Source organism: Saccostrea cucullata, unplaced genomic scaffold (genome assembly GCF_032062105.1).
Source record: "Saccostrea cucullata isolate Sc308-1 unplaced genomic scaffold, CSIRO_AGI_Scuc_v1 ctg4688, whole genome shotgun sequence".
Lineage (NCBI taxonomy): Eukaryota > Metazoa > Mollusca > Bivalvia > Ostreida > Ostreidae > Saccostrea > Saccostrea cuccullata.
The window spans coordinates 7,090-27,258 of record NW_026924948.1 but is presented as its reverse complement, the minus strand read 5'-3'; the positions used below and the strand labels follow the sequence as shown (position 1 = coordinate 27,258).

Sequence of the window (20,169 nt, the reverse complement as noted above, 5' to 3'; positions counted from 1 at the left end):
TAACAGGATTTAATTATGCTGATATATACTTGATCATATGAGCAAGTTAAAGTCAAATGAAAAAGAAAATGGAATAATAGAGAAAACATTGTATTTAGGTACTAGTATATATTTTTTTTTAAATCACATATGTGATAATGCAATACATCAATGTTGAGTCTTAAATACTTATACTTAGAATGAAAGCTAAAGTCACGAGGGTTGATCCAAAAGTAATGTCACAGTGTCCACATTTTTTTTATATTTGGCGTCACATTATTAAATACAATAGAACAAAAGATTCTTAAATATGAATATAATTAACATTAAGATTTTAATTTAATAATGTTTATTTGAATTTATTTTTCTTAGAATGAAAAAGACAAACACATTAAAAAGATTCTGAAAAGCACATAATAAGCCTTTAAAAAAACACACACACTTCTCGTCATTTTTTAGTCTTTAATTGAAAATTAATTGACTGCATTAGTATTTGTGATCATAAAGATTGTGGTTTTACTCCGTTGAATTCTACAAAGAGATTGTCAAAGTGGGAAAAACGGGTCGATGAGTTCTAATGCATTTTTATAGGAATCATCACAAGCGACAGTTACGTTTATTAATCAGGTTTACAGAATAGAGAATGTAAATAAGAGACTCCTTAATGGATGGCTTCAGCAATTTTGGGCCGGTGATTGGTCACTGAATGATTAGCAGAGGACAAGAAGACCGAAAGATAGGAGATTGGAAAGAAACTTTCAATGGTGTCTGACGTTGTCAAAAAAGACAGAAGTATAGAGTGACGTGATTATTTTAAGTTTCTCTTATGGTACTGTTAAAAAAAATGACATAGGACTCAATTATGAAAAGAATGGGTGTATAATGGTACCAAGAATTCTTTAAGAAAGTGAAATTGGTGAAAGTAAATTTGCGAATCACAAATATCTTAAATGAAACGGAGGGAAAACGCTTTAAAATATGTCGATGCGTATCCGTCATATGACGTTATATGTCGGTGCGGCGACTACCATTAACACACACTGTTTATAATAAGATATTTCGGAAAGTATACATCATATTCCTTTGAATTTTTCGAGTCTCATATGAAATAGATAAAGCTTCCATTATGTGTAATGGTCTTGCTTTACGTAGATTTATAGCAATTTTATCAAAGTTGTGACATTACTTTTGGATCAACCCTCGTATTTAAATACAGTCGTTAGTTAATCACATCTGATGAGAAAATTTTTTTTTCTTCTAACCACAGTAGTCCTATCATTGGCGAATGATAAATTTATCATTCACAAATGATTATATGAAATTATTTGCTATAGAAAAAAGAAACCTTTGCAATGATGTGTCAAATGTAACAAACATAGTAAGTCATATATTAAAAACAATTAATACCAGGTATAAAATTTATAGAACCATTTTCTTGTAAATTGATCAGCATTAAATTGAAGCAAACATAAATCTTGCTTCAAAAAATATAGATTTGAAGATATTTTAGCTTATATACATTAACGTAAATAACTTCTTCTGAAACTTTGATCATATGTTTATCATTTATAAATATTCGTAATTTTGAACAGGAGATGAAAAAGGGAATTTAACAGAGGTTTCGCAATTTTGCTTAAAAAATCAAATTTATATATGAAAAACTCTACGCTATTGGAAGATAATTTTATAGTTTAGATACACCCATGCACCACCATAACATAAGCTCAACCATAAGAAAAAAAACATTTCTTCCATTTCATACCCCCAAGAAACCATTTAAACCTGTTGAATGATTTCATTAATGTACTTTAAATAAATAAATCATGCCAAGTCCTGTTTTTTTTTTAAATCATGAGATGTCACACCTTGCTTATTCAATCGTGACATCAATGTTATAACAGCTATAGGTAATTGTCTAGAATTTACTTCCTGAATTACATATAAAACGGAATGAAAAGTCACATTGTACTGTATTTTTGTGTAAGTGGAGTACTATTGACCGAAAGAAGTATACATATATCTGCTTATGGTAAGATGTACTTGCATCATTATGATTTTGTCTTTTTAATTGGAAACAAACGTTTAAAGAAACCCTATGTTTCATCAATCTGCGCAGGTAGTGCAGTCCTAAATTTCAAACCTTTTACTTTCTATCTAATGCAACATTTTTTTTTTACTTTGTTATCCCATACAAAACTGATCTTTCAAATCTACCCCCAGGAGTCGTGATTTGAGGAAACTTCAACTTACACTATTTAAAGCAATATGAACTGCATTTTTCTCCCCCGCTTGAAAAGTGGGGAATATCAATTTGGGTCTGTCTGTCCGTCCGTCCGTCTTTCTGCCTGTCTGTAACGCTTTTGTTTCCACACGATATCTCAAGTTACAACTCCCTGTGGCCTAAGGAAGGCCCCTAATTATTTTCAAGTCAAAAGGTCAAAGTTCAACGCCGTAAATTTATACATTCTGCCTGTGTGTAACACTATCCTTTCCTGGCAATATTTCAAGAAGATTTTGAGCTTTTGCAATGTAATTTTATACCAAAACTCCCTAGGACTCCTCTAACCCCTCTTAAAGTATCCCAGCCCGTTTGTTTTATTGTCCCCAACTTAAAAAAATGGTGGATATTAATTAAGGTCTGTACGTCTGTCCGTCTGTCGGTCTGTCTGTCCGTCTTTCTGTCTGTCTGTAACACTTTCGTTTCCACACGATATCTCGAGAGCCCTTTGAGCTTGTGCAATGAAATTTGACATAACAACTCCCTGTGGCCTAAGGAAGACCCCGATTGATTTTCAGGTCAAGAAGTCAAAGTTCAAGGTCGTTTATTTATACATTCTGACTATTTGAAATGCTATCCTTTCCGGACGGTATTTTTGAAATGGTTTTGCATTTCTTGAGGAGATGGTAAAATGTGACAAAATATGAAGACGGACGGTCGAAGAATGACGGGAAAAAATGATATCAAAAAGTCCAACTGATCTTCCAGTTCTGTTAAGCTTTCAAGTCGACCCAAACATCAATTTTATCGACACAGATATAAAAATAACTTAAAATTTAACAGATTCAAGATAACAATTACTACTATTTATACTGAAAAAAAAATAATGGGAAAAAAGAATAAGCTGATATACATAATCATATACGTATATAACGAACACAGTTTTTACATACATGCACTATTTGGATGTTCTCCAATACGTTGTACTATTTTTGATAATATACAACGTCTACGCGGAATTTTTGACGAGGTGCATAAGCAATTTCTCGGTAAAAATTGTTTTTTTTTTCTTTGGAGAGTAGTAATTATAAGCGATTTTCAAATGCCTATTAAAATGTTAAAACAATTAAAAGGCAGTTAATTTTTTCTATATTCAATTTTAGAGATCTCAGCACCTTTAATTATAATTCCAAAATTAAACTTTGTCTTATAAATTCTGCTTATATCGTGCTTATATAGGAAATAAATTAAATCCTTTAGTGGATAATATTTAAATTTTCAACGAAGGTAAATTTTCAATCTATTTTTAGAAAACGTAGCATTAAACAAGCTTGCATGGCAGCAGTATCCTTACCCCAATGTGGACTGGGGAGCGGAGAAAGCGGTAGATGGACGGTATACAGACCGGTCAGCGCCTGGAGGACAATGTGCAATATCTGCCAATGATAAAACAACTGCAACCTGGAGAGTGGATCTAGGAGAAGTGCTCAGTATCCATCACATCACATTTTACTTTAGGACAGATAATGTCCAATGGGGTACTCTATACACCGATAGCTTTTTTTTTAATTATATCATTATTCATTTTCATTTAATCTTCAGAGATGCATACCATTAATTGCTAACACGGTCATATCACGTACTTGTTTCCTTCTGTTTGGCCTTTCTGCTATTTTGTAAACATCAGAGAAATTCAGAGGTAACAAACAATAATCATACTCAAGGTCATTTCAGACAATTCAAATTGAAAGCAGTGCATACGCAGACCTAAAAATCATAAGAGATTTATTAGATGCCAGGGATAAATGAAAATACCCAACCAATGATGGCGTGTGCCCCGTGTCATGCTTAGAAAAAAAATGATAATTTTAAAAAATCTCTTAACAATACACGCAGTTAAATCGACAGGTAGAAATATTGACACTTTTCAGCGCAAACAAAAAATCATAACAATGATGGGCCTTTCTTTTAGATGCTTACTGAAATGTGAAAAAAGGAGGAGAGAAAAGGTAGTATGATTTACTAATGAGAACGGGAAATAAATCGTCCATTTGCCCTCTTTAAACATGCTAAACTTGTTTGTTTGTGTCTTATCCCAAAAGGGCCACTAAATTCTAAATAACTAAACACGTACAGCGTATGAATAAACTGAAAAAAAAAATCGCCGCAAAAATAAATGCATGCAAAATAAAAAGTTTTAATATATTTGTTTGCATTTGTTTTTTCATATCTATTTTTTAAAATGGCTTTACAGATCACCTTATAATTTTAACGTCATAAACGCTCGTTTGTTTTTGTATTATGCCTCTAAATTGACAAACAACGGAGAGAAGTTTTGCATGGGGTTTGACCTAATTATGACGTTGTCAGTACCTTCATGGCGTCAAACCCTGTGATCAAACATGACGGCGCCCATAAAGAAGGTCAGAGAATAGAGTATAATAATGGTTGCAGATCAAATATCCCATCCAACTTAGAGACCCTTTATTTATCTACAACTGATATTTTATTTGAATACAAAGGACATTTTCATTGATCAAAAACTACCTGGATCATCATCTCACAAACTATGTCCACTTTCAAATATAACGTCAAATATAACGTTAATTAACACAGCGACCAATAGATCGTTTTATCATGATATTTGGAATTCAACGAAATACAAAAAAATGCATGTCATAGCTTAACTTTGCTGCAGATTAATTAAAAATATGCGAACAATAGATACATGTATATAAAACGTCAGTTAGCATATGACTTCATAATTAATAACTGTGTAGGTGAAGAATAACTTGCGGTTTTAATGTTTCCGATGCTAATAAAGGTACATGTATATATTGCTTCATAGGATTTGGAGGTTGAGTATCATCTATCATAAATCTTATTTTTTATAATTAGCTTTCAATGAAAGTTTTTTTTTCTAGACTAAAACACAAAAAAAATTACGTTAGACCGCAGTGTTTTTATTTCGAGCTACTATTTGGGATATATAGAGTAACAATATAAATTAAATGAACTATTATTAATTTATAGAACTTTAATTCTAAACTATTTTTAAGACTCCCAAGATTTTTTGACTGATGTCTAATCTTTCGATATTTTGACAACTCTGAAATAGTATTGAAATTCCTCTAGATTCAAGCCATGGCTATACTGGTAGAGTCCTTGGTTTTTCTGTTTACTTATCCAACACAACCAACAAAGATGACGGAATTCTCTGTTTCAAAGACAATGACTACACTAGAGCTACAGTACCGAATGTTACTACCCTAGAATGTATAAAACATGGTCGGTATGTCATCTACTACAATGAGAGACTCCCAGGAGTTACCTACCCTGAAGGATATTCTACGTTTGCCTTTAGCAGTCTATGTGAAGTTGAGGTATATGGTAAGAAAACTGAATACAATTCGCCCAAGCAGTGATATAGTTACATGTCCCACCTAGTAGAACCATATTTCAAAGGAAAAAAAAATTATGCATTGTTACATTTAATAAAACTTATTTACATTTTAGGTCCAAATGATTGATAAAAAGTTTTTTTTTTTTTTTTTTTAATTAATTGCAGATGCCCTTATTTACTGTAGAATACCCCAGTAATACGCACATGGGCCCAATTTTCCCCCCTCTCACGTTTTTGAGCTTCCTCTTTTTTTGCCAAGCGATGTCATGAAATATACCTCGGTGTCCAGCATCGACAATCTATCTATTAATTCATTTTTATAAATGATTTTTATTTTTGGAACCTTCATTAAGTTTTAACAAATAACCAATAGAATATATAAAACCCAAATTTCATTCACAAGCAGTTAATTTTGATGACAGCTATTTATTTCAAGTAGAAAAACATAGAATTTCTTATTATTTGTCTTATTAAGAATTGATTTGTTATTGCTTTCCTAGAATTAAAACTGGATGACAATGATGAACATATTTGACGCCATGACTTGTAATTCTCGTTATTCTCATTGAATCAAAAAAGTACTCGATAATAATAATAAATTCATATATGAATGGGATATGCAAGGGAGTTAATATAACTATCCAATTTCATCATTTGATTTTCTCTTAGGATGCGCTACCCCTGGATTTTATGGAATTGATTGTAATTTACCATGTCCAAAACATTGTCAGGAGACTCATTGTAACATTGTAAGTGGATCGTGTCTGGGATGTATTGCTGGTTTCAAAGGTCCACGATGTAAACAACGTACGTATAGCCCGTGTTTGTTCTTGCATGTGTGTATATACGTGTGTGGTTGTGGGTGGATGTGCTGGAGGGTTTGTGTGAGGGTGTATGAGAGTGAGCGAAAGAGAGGGAGATAGCATTCCTTATTACTGTAGAAATGTTTTTTTTCCGCGTGGAATTAATTTACACTATGTTCGCGGTCACAAATTTTCCCCTGAAATTTGTCTAAGCGTACTTAAAATAAATGCAAGGCATATCGTGACAATCTAGAAAATCCACGTAATAATTTACCCACGGATTAAACACAAATCGAGATTACGCGGAATTAAGACCCCGTTGAAAAAAGTACGGATTAAACACAAATCGAGATTACGCGGAATTAAGACCCCGTTGAAAAAAGTACGCATACTGTATTTCAGATCATTATATTCTTTTGTAAAAGCCACTGATTCCCATCATAAAAAAGCAAGCTTTAATATAATTTTAACCTAATTACTGATTCTGTACTATACTAACCATTAAATTCGAAGGAACTGAATCGATTCAATCTCTTAAGACTGACGGATTTATCTTCATGTAAAAAGTAACGTCTTTGCTGTCATCTAATTTTTACTTAAAAACATAATGCCAAAGACTATATATTCTTTTTTTTATATTACAGCAACTAAAGGCATTCTTATGATCAAATTAATTAAATTTAGAAAACTACTTCTTTTTATTCAGAATGTGATAATAATACATACGGCCTTGAATGTAGTTTGGCCTGTGGTAACTGTAGTAATGGAGAACAATGTAATCACGTGAACGGAAGTTGTCCAAAGGGATGTGACGTCGGTACTCAAGGATATACATGTGACGAAGGTGAGATACATTTTTTTGTATTACGACAACTTTTCTTATTTTTACTTTCCGCAGAATCGTTGTTCATTTCCAAGACGTTTTTTTTTTCAATGCAAAGTTATTACGGAGTTTCAATGGCATCTACGTTAGGAACTTGTGTAAAATATTACATAATATTCTTTTTTACAAAATTCTTACGAAGAACGTAAAACAAAACATTAAACTTGCGTGTCTTGTATAATTGAAGCAATTGTTTCATACACGTATAAATCTCCGGTAATTAAATTTTATAAGTCGTTAAATAGAGAATACCACATACTAAAATCCATATCATATATGTCATGTCAGCACGAGTGGCCCCATATTAGGCCGAGGGCCTAAGGCCCGAGGAATGATATGAGGCCCGAGGACTGATGTGCCATATGATATGGATTTTAGTATGTAGTATTCTATTTATCATATGTTTGAAATGCGATTTCACATACATTCATTGAAGAATGTTTCTTGCATGTTTATAACCTTTTTCTTTAAATTAAATCTAATAGAGCCAATTGTAGGCAACTGAAGAAAAATTAAGTCCGCAAATGTCATTGAAGAATTATTTTACATGTACGTTTAAATAGAATCAAGAAAATCAACTTTTAAACTTAATACAAACGTTACTTCCGGTTTAATAAGGTTTTTCTTCGTGACGGTCTGATACCTGATATGGATTTTCGGACCGGTACCTGATGTGCGGTATTGTGATGTCACCAGTATCACACTTTGCAGATTCGATGTATTTATTACTAAGTATGTGATAAAAGATTATCCAGACTCATCATTTCCATTCATGCATTCGTAATATGATTTTTCAGAGAACAATTATATTTTATTACGTATGTCTTTTGATGTTGTATTATTCCTTTTTTGTACAAAGTGGGATTTATATCCGAAAAGCAAAAAGTAATGCAGGAATATAAATTCAAAAAATATAAGCTTTTGGTGCTTGTTGACATTAATTTTAGTGACAACACTAATCAATCATACATTTGTATGTTATATACATATATAGTGGGGACATGCATGTAACTTGCAGCGTGATAATTATTTATGCCTCCTATGAGAAATATCAGCCTGAAAGTGCAGTGAAAAACAACCAAACACAGATATGCAGTTTTGTCGAATATGTCATTTTATTTAATGACATATGGTAAAATGTATAACAAATCATGAAGGGGGATCATCTAATATTAAACAATACAGGTTACATGTACACAGGTGAAAGGTACAAGTGTGATCCCCCTGAGACTGACTAGAAATTTACATGCAGTGAACATATCAGAGTACATGTAAATATGCATAAAATATAATATAAATGAGTATATCCTTGGAGGCGTCCAAACAATTGCGCCAATCAAGAAACATATGACAAGTTAGTTAGGAAAATACAAATCTGGACTAAAATGCAAAATAATATAAAACCATAAACCCCAAAAAGGCAAAAGGGTGGGTGGTGGGTTTTTTTCTTCAATGCACTGCCAGACTAACAAAAATGGCGCAACAAAATCAAGGATTTTGATTGGATAACTCTGTCAAGCAAAATAAGGTGCGATTTCGCAATAAAAGGTTCTATGATAATTGCGCTGCGATAAGGGCGCATATCCTGCAGACTGCGCAGGGATATGCAGAATTATCATTAGGTGCAAAATAAAATATATTTCTCATAGCGGCATAAATTGAATTATCTGTGATAATATTGTTTTATATTCAAAATATGCATGATTCCCTGAATTCAAGGAAATGAATAATTTTCAAATCAAATAATTTTCGAAAAATGCCTTAAGATTCAAGGATACTGGTATATTTATTTCTAGAAATAAAAGGAGTCTATTCATTGAATGATAACGAGTTATGCAAGTCGTTTGATTGTTTCAATCTCAACGATTTGCTTATTGTTTAGTTACGTCTGGAGATATTTGTTCGTTCTGATTTAGTTTTGGGTATTTCGTGTCACTTTTGCCTGAGTACTTATAGGCATGTAACTATCCCTAAACCCCTTGCTTTGATCTTATCATTTTGAATATTTCCATTAAGTTCCGTGTGTGTTTTTTCTCTCTTTTTGGCATCAGAAGAGAAGACAGCTTGAAAATTACAAACCGTGGATTTCTCCATCTATTCAGTCTATACAGTATACTTTTACAAGAAACTCACAATATTCCAATCAATTCTTCTTGCAGCTTGTCCATTTGGTAGAAGCGGCAAGAACTGTGTTGAGCTCTGTAACCCAAACTGTAAAGGAGGCTGTGACAGATTTACTGGTGGCTGTAAGTTTGGTTGCTACCCTGGATGGAAGGGAATATACTGTGAGAATGGTATTCATTCTCTTAAATAGACTTATATTTTAAACCTTATATTTCTTTTTTTTTAATGAACATTTGGGAAGAGCATAATGTTTTGTTTTTTTTAAATTATAGATTTGCTTGCATTTATTATACTCTCCGATTTAATTGGTTGTCTTTTTCCATTAAAACTTGTTAAATGTAATTCAATGAAAAAATGATACATATTTAAGCAATACTACTGAGTTATTTATGTTTAATTTACTTCATAAAAATATTTTATACACATTTTTTTCCTAATTTTTGTTTCATATGCTAGAGAATACTAGTACATTGTTAGTAATGAGCATTGATACCGAATCTTGCAGAATGTGATGCATTGTCTTATGGTGCAAATTGCAGTATTTTATGTGGCTCATGTGTAAATTTCAAACAATGTCATCATATCAATGGAACATGTTTAAATGGATGCGACAGAGGATTTCAGGGAGAAAAGTGTAAAGAAGGTATTTCCACATCCATGACATAGACAACAAGATTTAAAAAAAAGATGCAAAGGAAATTCTAAATAATTATCTATGTTGAAATCCACTTGCAATCTTGTCTGCGCATGTACAGGTCATATAAAATTTAAGAAATGAAAAAAAAAAACAATTCTTTTTTTGCGTGGAATTTTCAACCAAAAGATTGTTTTCTTATTTCTTATACCTTGCAATTGAAAAGAAATGTTTTTTGTATTTAATTATTATTTTGTTAAAAAAAATTGCAGCATATTTTTTTAGACATACAAAACTAACAATTATGAAAGAAAACTTTATTGGCCAATGCATCAATGATATGTTTTGATCCTTATATCTTTCTCCCTCTTAGTTTGTCCCATTGGACGTTTTGGGTACAACTGTCAGGATATTTGTAGCCTTAACTGTGGAGTCCCTGTTAGATGTGACAGAGTTACAGGACAGTGTCAAGGCGGATGTCAGGAGGGGTGGAAAGGGCCAAAGTGTGATAAAAGTAAGCGTTATCGAAATACAGAAGATTTTTTTTAAAGAAAATAATTCTAATTAACCATCATTTTTTGAAAAAAAAGTGAATGCCTCACTAGACATAATATTTTGATACAATTTATTATTTAATGTGATTTATTAACATATTAATAAATTCATGAGATATGATGCAGTTGTTGAATGAGTACTTCACGTCGGGGAAAATTGGAATACATATCCAATAAAAAAGGTCTTTATAACTAAACTTGGATCGTGCTATTGTTATACCTTTTTAAAATAAATTTTTGAAATATCTTTTCTATTTGAAGTTTTATAAACAAACATTGACAATTTTCCGCTCAATTTTTTTTAAAATGACATGCATTTTATATTACATTTTAACAGAATGTAGCAGGGGTAAATTCGGACTAAACTGTGCTCAGTCATGCGGAGTTTGCCTTGATAAAGAACAATGTCATCACATAAACGGTTCATGCTTGAATGGCTGTGATAGGGGATACCAAGGAATCAACTGTACACATGGTAATATGTTGAAGGTTCTCTACAGAAATATTTAATTTACATCCTTAAATTAATTTATGTAAAACATCTGACACGGCAGACCCATGCTATCAATTTAGTTTCTTAATCCCAAAATTTCTTATCCGTGAGATTAAAGCAATTCTCGAAGATTTTTCTGTAAATTGATATGATTTATAGGCTCGGCCGTCGGATGCTAAGATATGCGCGCGGGTTCTCACGCCTTTCACCATTCCCTCACAGAGCCTTGTCAGTGAACGCGCAAACAAAAATTCTGCTGTAATTTTAATTGTTGATCTCTTCATATCTATTCAATTGGGATAGAAAGGTATGGATTTTAATTTTTGATGTTTATTTTCCTCGGCATGTCGGATCCCTATGTTCTTGAATTTTTTATTGTGGAACAGAACTAGCTTTTTGGTGAAAGCATATAATTCAAAACAATTGTGTCTATTCTAATTGCGGGATCTTCTCATGTAAATAGATTACAATCGTATATCAGAGAACATTGTGAATATGCTAACTTCAATTTATCCGCAACGGCGATTAATTATTTTGGAATAAGTGGTGGGAAATTATCATGTTCGGCTCATATAAATATGTTAGAAAGGAAAATCGCTGATCTACGTCCAGGTGTACTCATTTTACATATAGGAGGTAATGATGTTGACAATGTAACAGCAGATGAATCGTTTGTGAGGGAATTAAGCCTGCGCCTTTTATGCATCGCAGAAACTTTCGCATCACGCTACAATATTGCACATGTGAAAATTTGTCAGCTAATGCCTCGTTTTAGGACTCGACTTTTAGACACAACATCGTATAATGAACTTGTGATCAAATTCAACAGAGAATTGAAATGTCTGCTGGTACAGAAAACGAGTGTGCAATATTGGAAACTTAAAAATATTAAACACTCTAAATATCCGATATTTTGTGATGGCGTTCACTTTAACAAAGAACATGGGATGATGATATACTATAGGAATCTACGTGGGGCAATATTGCACTCCTTGAAGGCTATCCAAAAGTGATGGCATGTTTACCTTCACCATATTCATGTTATGAGATAAGTTTTATTTTATTTTTAATTTTTGTAGTAATTATGCATTCAAGATACATGTACTTGAATTTTTTATTGTGGAACAGAACTAGCTTTTTGGTGAAAGCATATAATTCAAAACAATGGTGTCTATTCTAATTGCGGGATCTTCTCATGTAAATAGATTACAATCGTATATCAGAGAACATTGTGAATATGCTAACTTCAATTTATCCGCAACGGCTAGCTTGAATATCGATGTACTACCAACAAATATTATGGTGTATAGAGTGTAGAACATTTTACGATAGCTGCTAGTCATTTGATGCACATGGCATCGTTTTAGTGATCTGTCACTATATATGCACTGTGATATGTCACAGTAGAAATGGCTTCTGTTCATTTTGATGCACATGGCATCTTGATGTTTGCGATATGTCGCTATGAGCTGTAATATGTACAGCTGAGCAGTTGCTTTTATGTTATGGCTAGCAGCTTATAAGTGTGAAGTGTCGCTACACGCTGATGTATGTTACACCTGAGAATTATGCTCAAGTGTAAATGATATGCCGCTTTGGCAATTTCTTGATTATTTCCCTTGTGATCTGTCAAAATAGCCTATGTTTGGCCTCTGTGAATTGACTGCTATGAAACTTTTGCACACTTAAGTATTTGGGTGTCCTTGGTTGTCTATGGCACCATAAGGCTTGGAAAAATTATTTCCATTAGAAGCCTAATTTGGCGATCAAGGGCATTTTTATACTTAAAATTTTTTCATGTTAATATGCAAAGTCAATTCAATATGTATGTAGGCAGATAAGGTTTTGAACTATGAGTGTCTTCATTCTTAAGACAGGTGTCTCGTTTTGTAGGCCAAAATATGCCACCCAAAAAGAAAAGACCAAAGAGCACTACAAACAAGAACACGCCATCCTCTGAGACTTCAAGCCCGGCAAAACGTCGAAAGCAGACATCAGCCTCTGTTGACATTGCCGAGCAGGTGAACAACGCTATACAATTAGCCCTGCCAAAAATCACTGAAGCAGTCCTTTCGGCAATGAATAATAAGAGCGAGGAGCATACAGATAAAGCCCCAGAGGTGTCTCAGGAATTACCAAGCACGTCCACGGAGCCGCTTTCCCAGGCTAGCGATGGTACAAGAATTCAAGGAGGGGTTCCCATCTATGAATCCAGTGCCGACACCAATATCTCCAACAATGCTCAACCTTTAAAGAACCTAGCAGACTTCATTTTGCAGAGTTCACTTTCTAAAGCGTCTAGGTCATCATACGATAGAGCTTTTACATGTTATAAGTCCTTCATTTTCAACCAATATCCAAATGTCCCCATCTTACCACCATCATCTCAACATGTCGCACTTTTTGTAGCCTTTTGTTTTCAATCCAACATGGCGACGTCAACCTTGAAAAGTTATCTATCAGCTCTAGGATATATATTTAAATTAAAGGGCTATCAAGACGTAACACAGCTTTTTGTAATTCGCAAAATGCTACAAGGGTATGAAAAGTTAAAACCAGGTACAGGGGATACGAGGCTGCCTATAACACCGTCTATTCTAAGAAATTTAGTTGACTCGCTTGATCATTTAGGTATCTCGTTTTACCAGCGCAGCATGCTAAAATCAATGTATTTGTTGGCCTTCCATGCCTTCTTAAGAGTGGGGGAAATAACTATCACATCTCGACATCACAGAGGTAATGTTTTGCTACTGGAAAATGTTAGACTTGTTCGAGACGAATCAAACACACTAGAAGGCCTAGAAATTAGACCTGATTCTTTCAAGCACAGTTCTGGCCGACATATTCCCTCCTTGTTTCTACAGGCTAGTAATTCCAATGAAGGGCTCTGTCCAGTGCAAGCACTGTTGTCATTTATTACACTAAGGGGTCAAGTCATGGGTCCCCTTTTTTCTTACCCTGATGGTCATGGAATCCAAAGGCAACAATTTACAAACTGTCTACAAATGTCTTTAAAGTGGTCGGGTCTCGATTCTAAACTCTATAAAACTCACAGTTTTCGAATTGGTGCGGCAACGTCAGCGGCCGAAATGGGTATTTCAGACGAAAAGATTAAACAGATGGGACGATGGCATTCCGACGCATACAAGAAATACATACGCATACCTGTTTTGAAAATCTAAATATTTTCTGCAGTAAGTATAATCATGGGGACAGGGGCCTCTGATTATGCACTAAATATCAACACATACTACGATCAGCTGGTTTTTGGACATAGCGAATATAAGTTTCCAGATTTATATTTAATTTCCCTTTATAGCATGGACTGTTTTGAATTTTAAACCTAGGTCATGGGGACATGGGCCTCTGACTTAACCGTATAAATATAGCATGGAATGTTTTGATTTTCAAACTTGAGTCATGGGGACAGGGACCTCTGACTTAACCTTACAAATAAAGGATGGACTGTTTTGATTTTTCGAACTTACATGTAAGTCATGGGGACAAGGGCCTCTGACTTAAACCTAATGGAGGTACAACTGCGTTCATTTTTCTTCGACATTAATTATAAGTCACGGGGACATGGGCCTCTGACTTATTCGCCTGGTTGTGTTTATATAATGTATAATTCGTTTTTTGATTCTGGTTGGCCGTAATAATGATGTTAGAAACTTTGATGAAATAGGACAGAGGATCGTGAACTTAATTATAACGTGTTATGGACACTGCTGGTTAATGGAGCTTGAACTAGATCCTTCTATCACTTATAAAGGAGCATCTTGTCCGTCTTTGAAGAAACTGTGTGGTATTTATGTTTGTGCATTAATATTAACAATTCATTAGAAGACAATAGTTTAAGGATGGGGTTTATTGCGTTTATGTAAACACAATAATGTGGCGAATTTTTATACCCCACCTTTGATATCTATTGAAACAAAATTGATTATATTTTCAATTGTTCAATTTTTCTGATTCTGCATTATATGTTTATATGCATGATATTTTGTGTTTTTTCATACAGTCATTTATAATGTAAATAAATGGCATTTTTCAATTCACTTAATCTTAATTTTGTTTCTTCATATCAAACAGAGTTAAACTATTGTCAGTGGGTTTACATAAATATTTAATTTACATCCTTAAATTAATTTATGTAAAACATCTGACACGGCAGACCCATGCTATCAATTTAGTTTCTTAATCCCAAAATTTCTTATCCGTGAGATTAAAGCAATTCTCGAAGATTTTTCTGTAAATTGATATGATTTATAGGCTCGGCCGTCGGATGCTAAGATATGCGCGCGGGTTCTCACGCCTTTCACCATTCCCTCACAGAGCCTTGTCAGTGAACGCGCAAACAAAAATTCTGCGAAGGCAATTTTTATACCCCACCTTTGATATCTATTGAAACAAAATTGATTATATTTTCAATTGTTCAATTTTTCTGATTCTGCATTATATGTTTATATGCATGATATTTTGTGTTTTTTCATACAGTCATTTATAATGTAAATAAATGGCATTTTTCAATTCACTTAATCTTAATTTTGTTTCTTCATATCAAACAGAGTTAAACTATTGTCAGTGGGTTTACATAAATAAAAATACTAGAAGACTAAAAGGCTAAAATAAACTTATACTGATATTTACATTTCCATGCATATTCAGAAAATATCCAACTTGGCCTCACTCAGTACAGTGTTGTGAAGAAGTTACCTCTTTGCTGTATAGTGGCGGCATAAGGAGCTAAATGCATTGTGCCACGTGGAGACAAATGAAAATATCAGATGATTTTTTTGTAGTTACAAAAGCTATTACATGCATGTTTTAACATTTATTTCTAGTCTGTCCAGACGGGATGTATGGATACAACTGTCAGGAGACATGCAGCAAAAACTGTAAAGTTCTTAGGACATGTGACACCATTTCGGGACAATGCAGCGGTACTAGTATTTTCTTTTGTTGTCTACATAATTGTCCATCTATCTTCACTGGACTTGAGTATGGAAATATGAATCTGAAAATACATCAACACCATAATTTTGAATTCTACTATCTTTTTTTGTTATTATTTTTTTTTTTTGGTCATTATCTCCTCGATTTTTTTTTTGTTGTTGTTGCTATTCTGTTAAAAAATATTCATAAACAATATTTAGGTTCATTGGAAATAATCTCAGACTAAAAAACTGAATTAAATGCACCTGCTAATAAAAAAACACCATAATTCTTTCTAACACTTTCGCTTCCACGCAAACCATCGACAAGCTTTTAAGCTGTTGTGATGTAATGTTACAAAGCAAATCCCTATGGCTTGAAGACCGGTGTAGATTTTGGGGTCAAGAGTAAAGGTCATGAATTCCAAAATTCTCCCTCCCTGTTTTAATAATTTTAGATCTGCACGGTATCTTGAGAAGCCTTTGAGCTTATTGCAATGACATTTTATGCTATAACTTTCTATAGCTTAGGCAAAAACACACGTTTTTAAGGTCTACATGGAAAGGGCAAGAGTCGTAAATTCATACACTAAGACTAAATTAGACAAACTGTTTTAATTTTATATTTAGAGAAATAAAATGGAAGGTAATAAAATCATTAAATTGAAAATCCTAAGGCTTTTGTTTTCATTTAGTTCTCTTGAAATTTTAGCGCATCGCCACTAAAGAAGTTTTTTTTTTCTTGATTAGCATTTGAGATGTCCTGGGATCAAATTCACGATGATTCTTTTTTCTCATTTTTTTTAAATATATTTTTTTTTATTTCTTAATCTACCAAAAGTATATATTAAGCAAGTAAATACGATCTAAGTTTGCTTTACTCTTTCCATAAGCGGCGGACATATTTTCTTTTAATAAGCACATATATTTATGTTTTTGAGTCATGGCTTGTACAAACATCCAAATAAAATCAATATTACCGTTGTATAAATATTTCATTTTTAAAGATCTAGTACAATGCAGTTTCATTTATCCAGACACTGTGGTTCCTTGTAAATCTGTCCGGATATGTGTAGTCTATATACCTGGGTTACCAATTAAACAAGATAAAATAATGTTTATGAAATCTGTTTAGATAAAAAAAATCCCCCGGATACTGAAAAAACGATATCTGTCAGTCCAGATATCTGAAGGTGCACTGTACATATTTTATTATTTGCCTTAGTGAATACATTTGATATTCCTACAATGCATACTGGCATGTCAATTCCCCATCTGAGCATGCTCGTTTTGGCTATTTTCTTGTTATGTTCATTATTAAATTATTATTTTCTAAGAAATTATCAACGGATGTTTTTATATCATAAAAAGACTTTTATGGGGTTATCACGAAAAATAAAGAAACAATGCTTTATTGATTCAGAAGCATATTGGTGTAACGTATTGAAGATTGCCGGCAATATTTAAGATAAATTTTAATATATGTTTCCTTTTTTTACAGTAATAGGACAACCATCAGATTCTGATAGAAACAGTGTCTGCTATCCATCTCTTTACGGAGTTATATCAATTCTTTGCTTGAGCATTGCTTTCAATATTTTCTTCGTAATCTGGTAAGTTTATCATTTATTTTAATTTGGATTTACATTTCAAGTTGTCCCGATTTCTGAAAGTATTAGAAAGTTAATTATTTGTTTAATAAATATGATTAAAATATGCAGGAGTATTTTTCGATTTTAGGTTTCTTAGAAATAGAACAAACATGGGACAAGATCAAGAAACAATCAACGCGAAACAATTGTCCACAGATCAAAAATCGTCCCATACAGACATTTATGAAAAAGTGGAAGATAATCCCGGATATCAGGAACTGGATCAAATAAGTCGACCTTCTTATTATGACAAATTACATTAGCTGTTACATGCAAACATTCCTTTTATAACCCATGTCTTTTTATAAGAGTTTTATCCCTTTACCATATGGTCGACAATTTTTTATTGGTTTATTTAAATTCCTATGCTACATTATATTTTTACAAGGTTATTTATGACTCGATTTAGAACTTTGAATTCATACTTGCCAATACATTTATTGTCAGTTTTTAGTTTGCCGGGTCAGTTTTATACGAAATTAATCTTTGTAAATTGAATTTGCAACATTTTTCTTTCGCATATATGTAAAGAAGGCAAAGGGTATGTAAATGGAACAGAGGCTTATTAGTATAATGTAATGATCTAGTGAATTGAAGAATAACATGAAAAAAGATAGAACATTCATTAGTTTACACGAAATTGCAGTAGTTATTTTATAATAATTCAAAGGCTGAAGCGTATGAAAAAAAATATATGATAAAGAGGAAATAAAATGTTAAACACAAGAAAGGTCATTATGTTCATGTTAGAAATCATAAATTATGATCATGCGGATGCTTGTTTGCTCTTACCAATCCACTATGATAGAGAATCATTTGTGCAAAAAAAAAGAAATAAGTAATAGAGAGAAAATTAGTACATATTGACGAATCATTTAGATAGAACTGTCTGGTTAAATGGATAAATAACAAAAATGATCTTAAAATGTACAATAGTTTATTATTAAAGAATATTCATAGACAACATTTTAATGCAATATAATATACAACAAATGCCTTTATATTCCTGGGTTTATCTATCTGATAGTATAAGGAACATTTGATGTTAAACATATACAGACTCTTCCTTTCTCACTTTTTACAGATAATTTTTTTCCATCTCTGATAAAATAAATTTTGAACTCCACAGTATTTTATCAGATACGATTATAGAAATTATTTGTATGGTACATTTCTATTATTTATCCATTTTTAAAAAATTTTGTAGGAAAAAATAACATTTTTTTATACTGAATTCACTTTTTTTAAACTTGAAATTCTTTGCTTCATAACTTCTAGGTATTTTCAACTTGAAGTTGCTTCATCACTTGTATAAATCCCACTTGAAAAGTTAAATGTTTTTGTAGGACACATTGTTTTTAGGGATTACCAGAGCAAAATATGGACGTTTATCGTTAATATTGATATGATTCCATCTCTTATCAGACGGATATGGAAATAACGAACAGATACTCTTCCTCTATCACTTAAATAAAATTTAATGATTCTTTCACAGGTTCTTCTTCTTTAATTTGTTTTCCTTTTCTTTTTTCTATAAAATTCTGTGAATTTGAAAAAATCAGTAGCTTTCTATTTCCAAAGCATGGTTTCGATCTTTACCTAAATTAAGTATTTTCTGTGACGAATTTTTTTTAACTACCGGGTATTTGAAATATCTTCATCATCAATTGACTACCCTTAATGTTATGAATCATAAATCACTTAAAAGCAATCGTTAACCCTAGATTTGAAATCCTTTTAATTTCACTTTTTAGATTGAATTTTGAACACCTGAATGACTAAATTGTTCTGTTTTTTCTGTCTTTTTGAGACGTGTTTATACATTTAATCAAAATATTACATTATAAAGCTTTTGATATTATGTTCTTTTCTCAATATACATATCTAAAAACATGAAACAAGAATAAATCGACACGTTTAAAATTTCCCAGAGCAGACAAGTGTTTGATTTATCTACGGCTCTTTTTACTCGGCACTTCAAAAAAAATTAAGAATGTACCGATTATCACATTTTCTTTGGAATACTTAAAATGTTTCTACACTAAAAACAAGATAAATGAGACTATAAATGTAATTTTCCATTGTTCTCAAATAACTTATTTGATTTTTAAGAACATAATACATTACTATGGTCGATATCATTCATTAAGAAATAATTCAAATGTTGAAAAAAAGGTGTCAAAATGTTGATATGAAATTCACTGGCAAAAACTTTCTTTTGTAACTTAACGCTTTGAAAACAAGTTCAATTGATTTTTTTAAATGGCATTCCAAAACTTCATGTAAAGCTCTATAAGGGATTGTAAATCTTATACTCATGTCTAACCTTATCGATATCGATTAAATTGCACTTCCTTGTGTGAAACTAGTTCATTTTGAACAATATGAATACAAAACTTGTAGTGCTTTACCTTTTCAGCAGTTTTATTGAACTTGCGTCTACCTACGGTACGAATGTCAATCTTGTATGGAACTAATTTGTTTCTATCTTC

At 32.4% G+C, this 20,169-nt stretch overlaps 1 protein-coding gene across 1 annotated transcript in view; it reads left to right on the top strand.

Moving 5' to 3' along the window:
- LOC134267697 (multiple epidermal growth factor-like domains protein 10) overlaps positions 1–16,273 on the top strand; it is a 31,169-nt gene extending 14,896 nt beyond the window's left edge. Inside the window, 11 exon segments of the mRNA XM_062749914.1 lie at positions 1,924–2,008; positions 3,508–3,735; positions 5,333–5,587; positions 6,270–6,407; positions 7,110–7,247; positions 9,446–9,580; positions 9,916–10,053; positions 10,418–10,558; positions 10,936–11,073; positions 15,936–16,034; positions 16,248–16,273. Of these exon segments, the coding sequence (XP_062605898.1) occupies positions 1,924–2,008; positions 3,508–3,735; positions 5,333–5,587; positions 6,270–6,407; positions 7,110–7,247; positions 9,446–9,580; positions 9,916–10,053; positions 10,418–10,558; positions 10,936–11,073; positions 15,936–16,034; positions 16,248–16,273 (1,521 nt within the window).
- Positions 16,274–20,169: the final 3,896 nt, after the last annotated feature.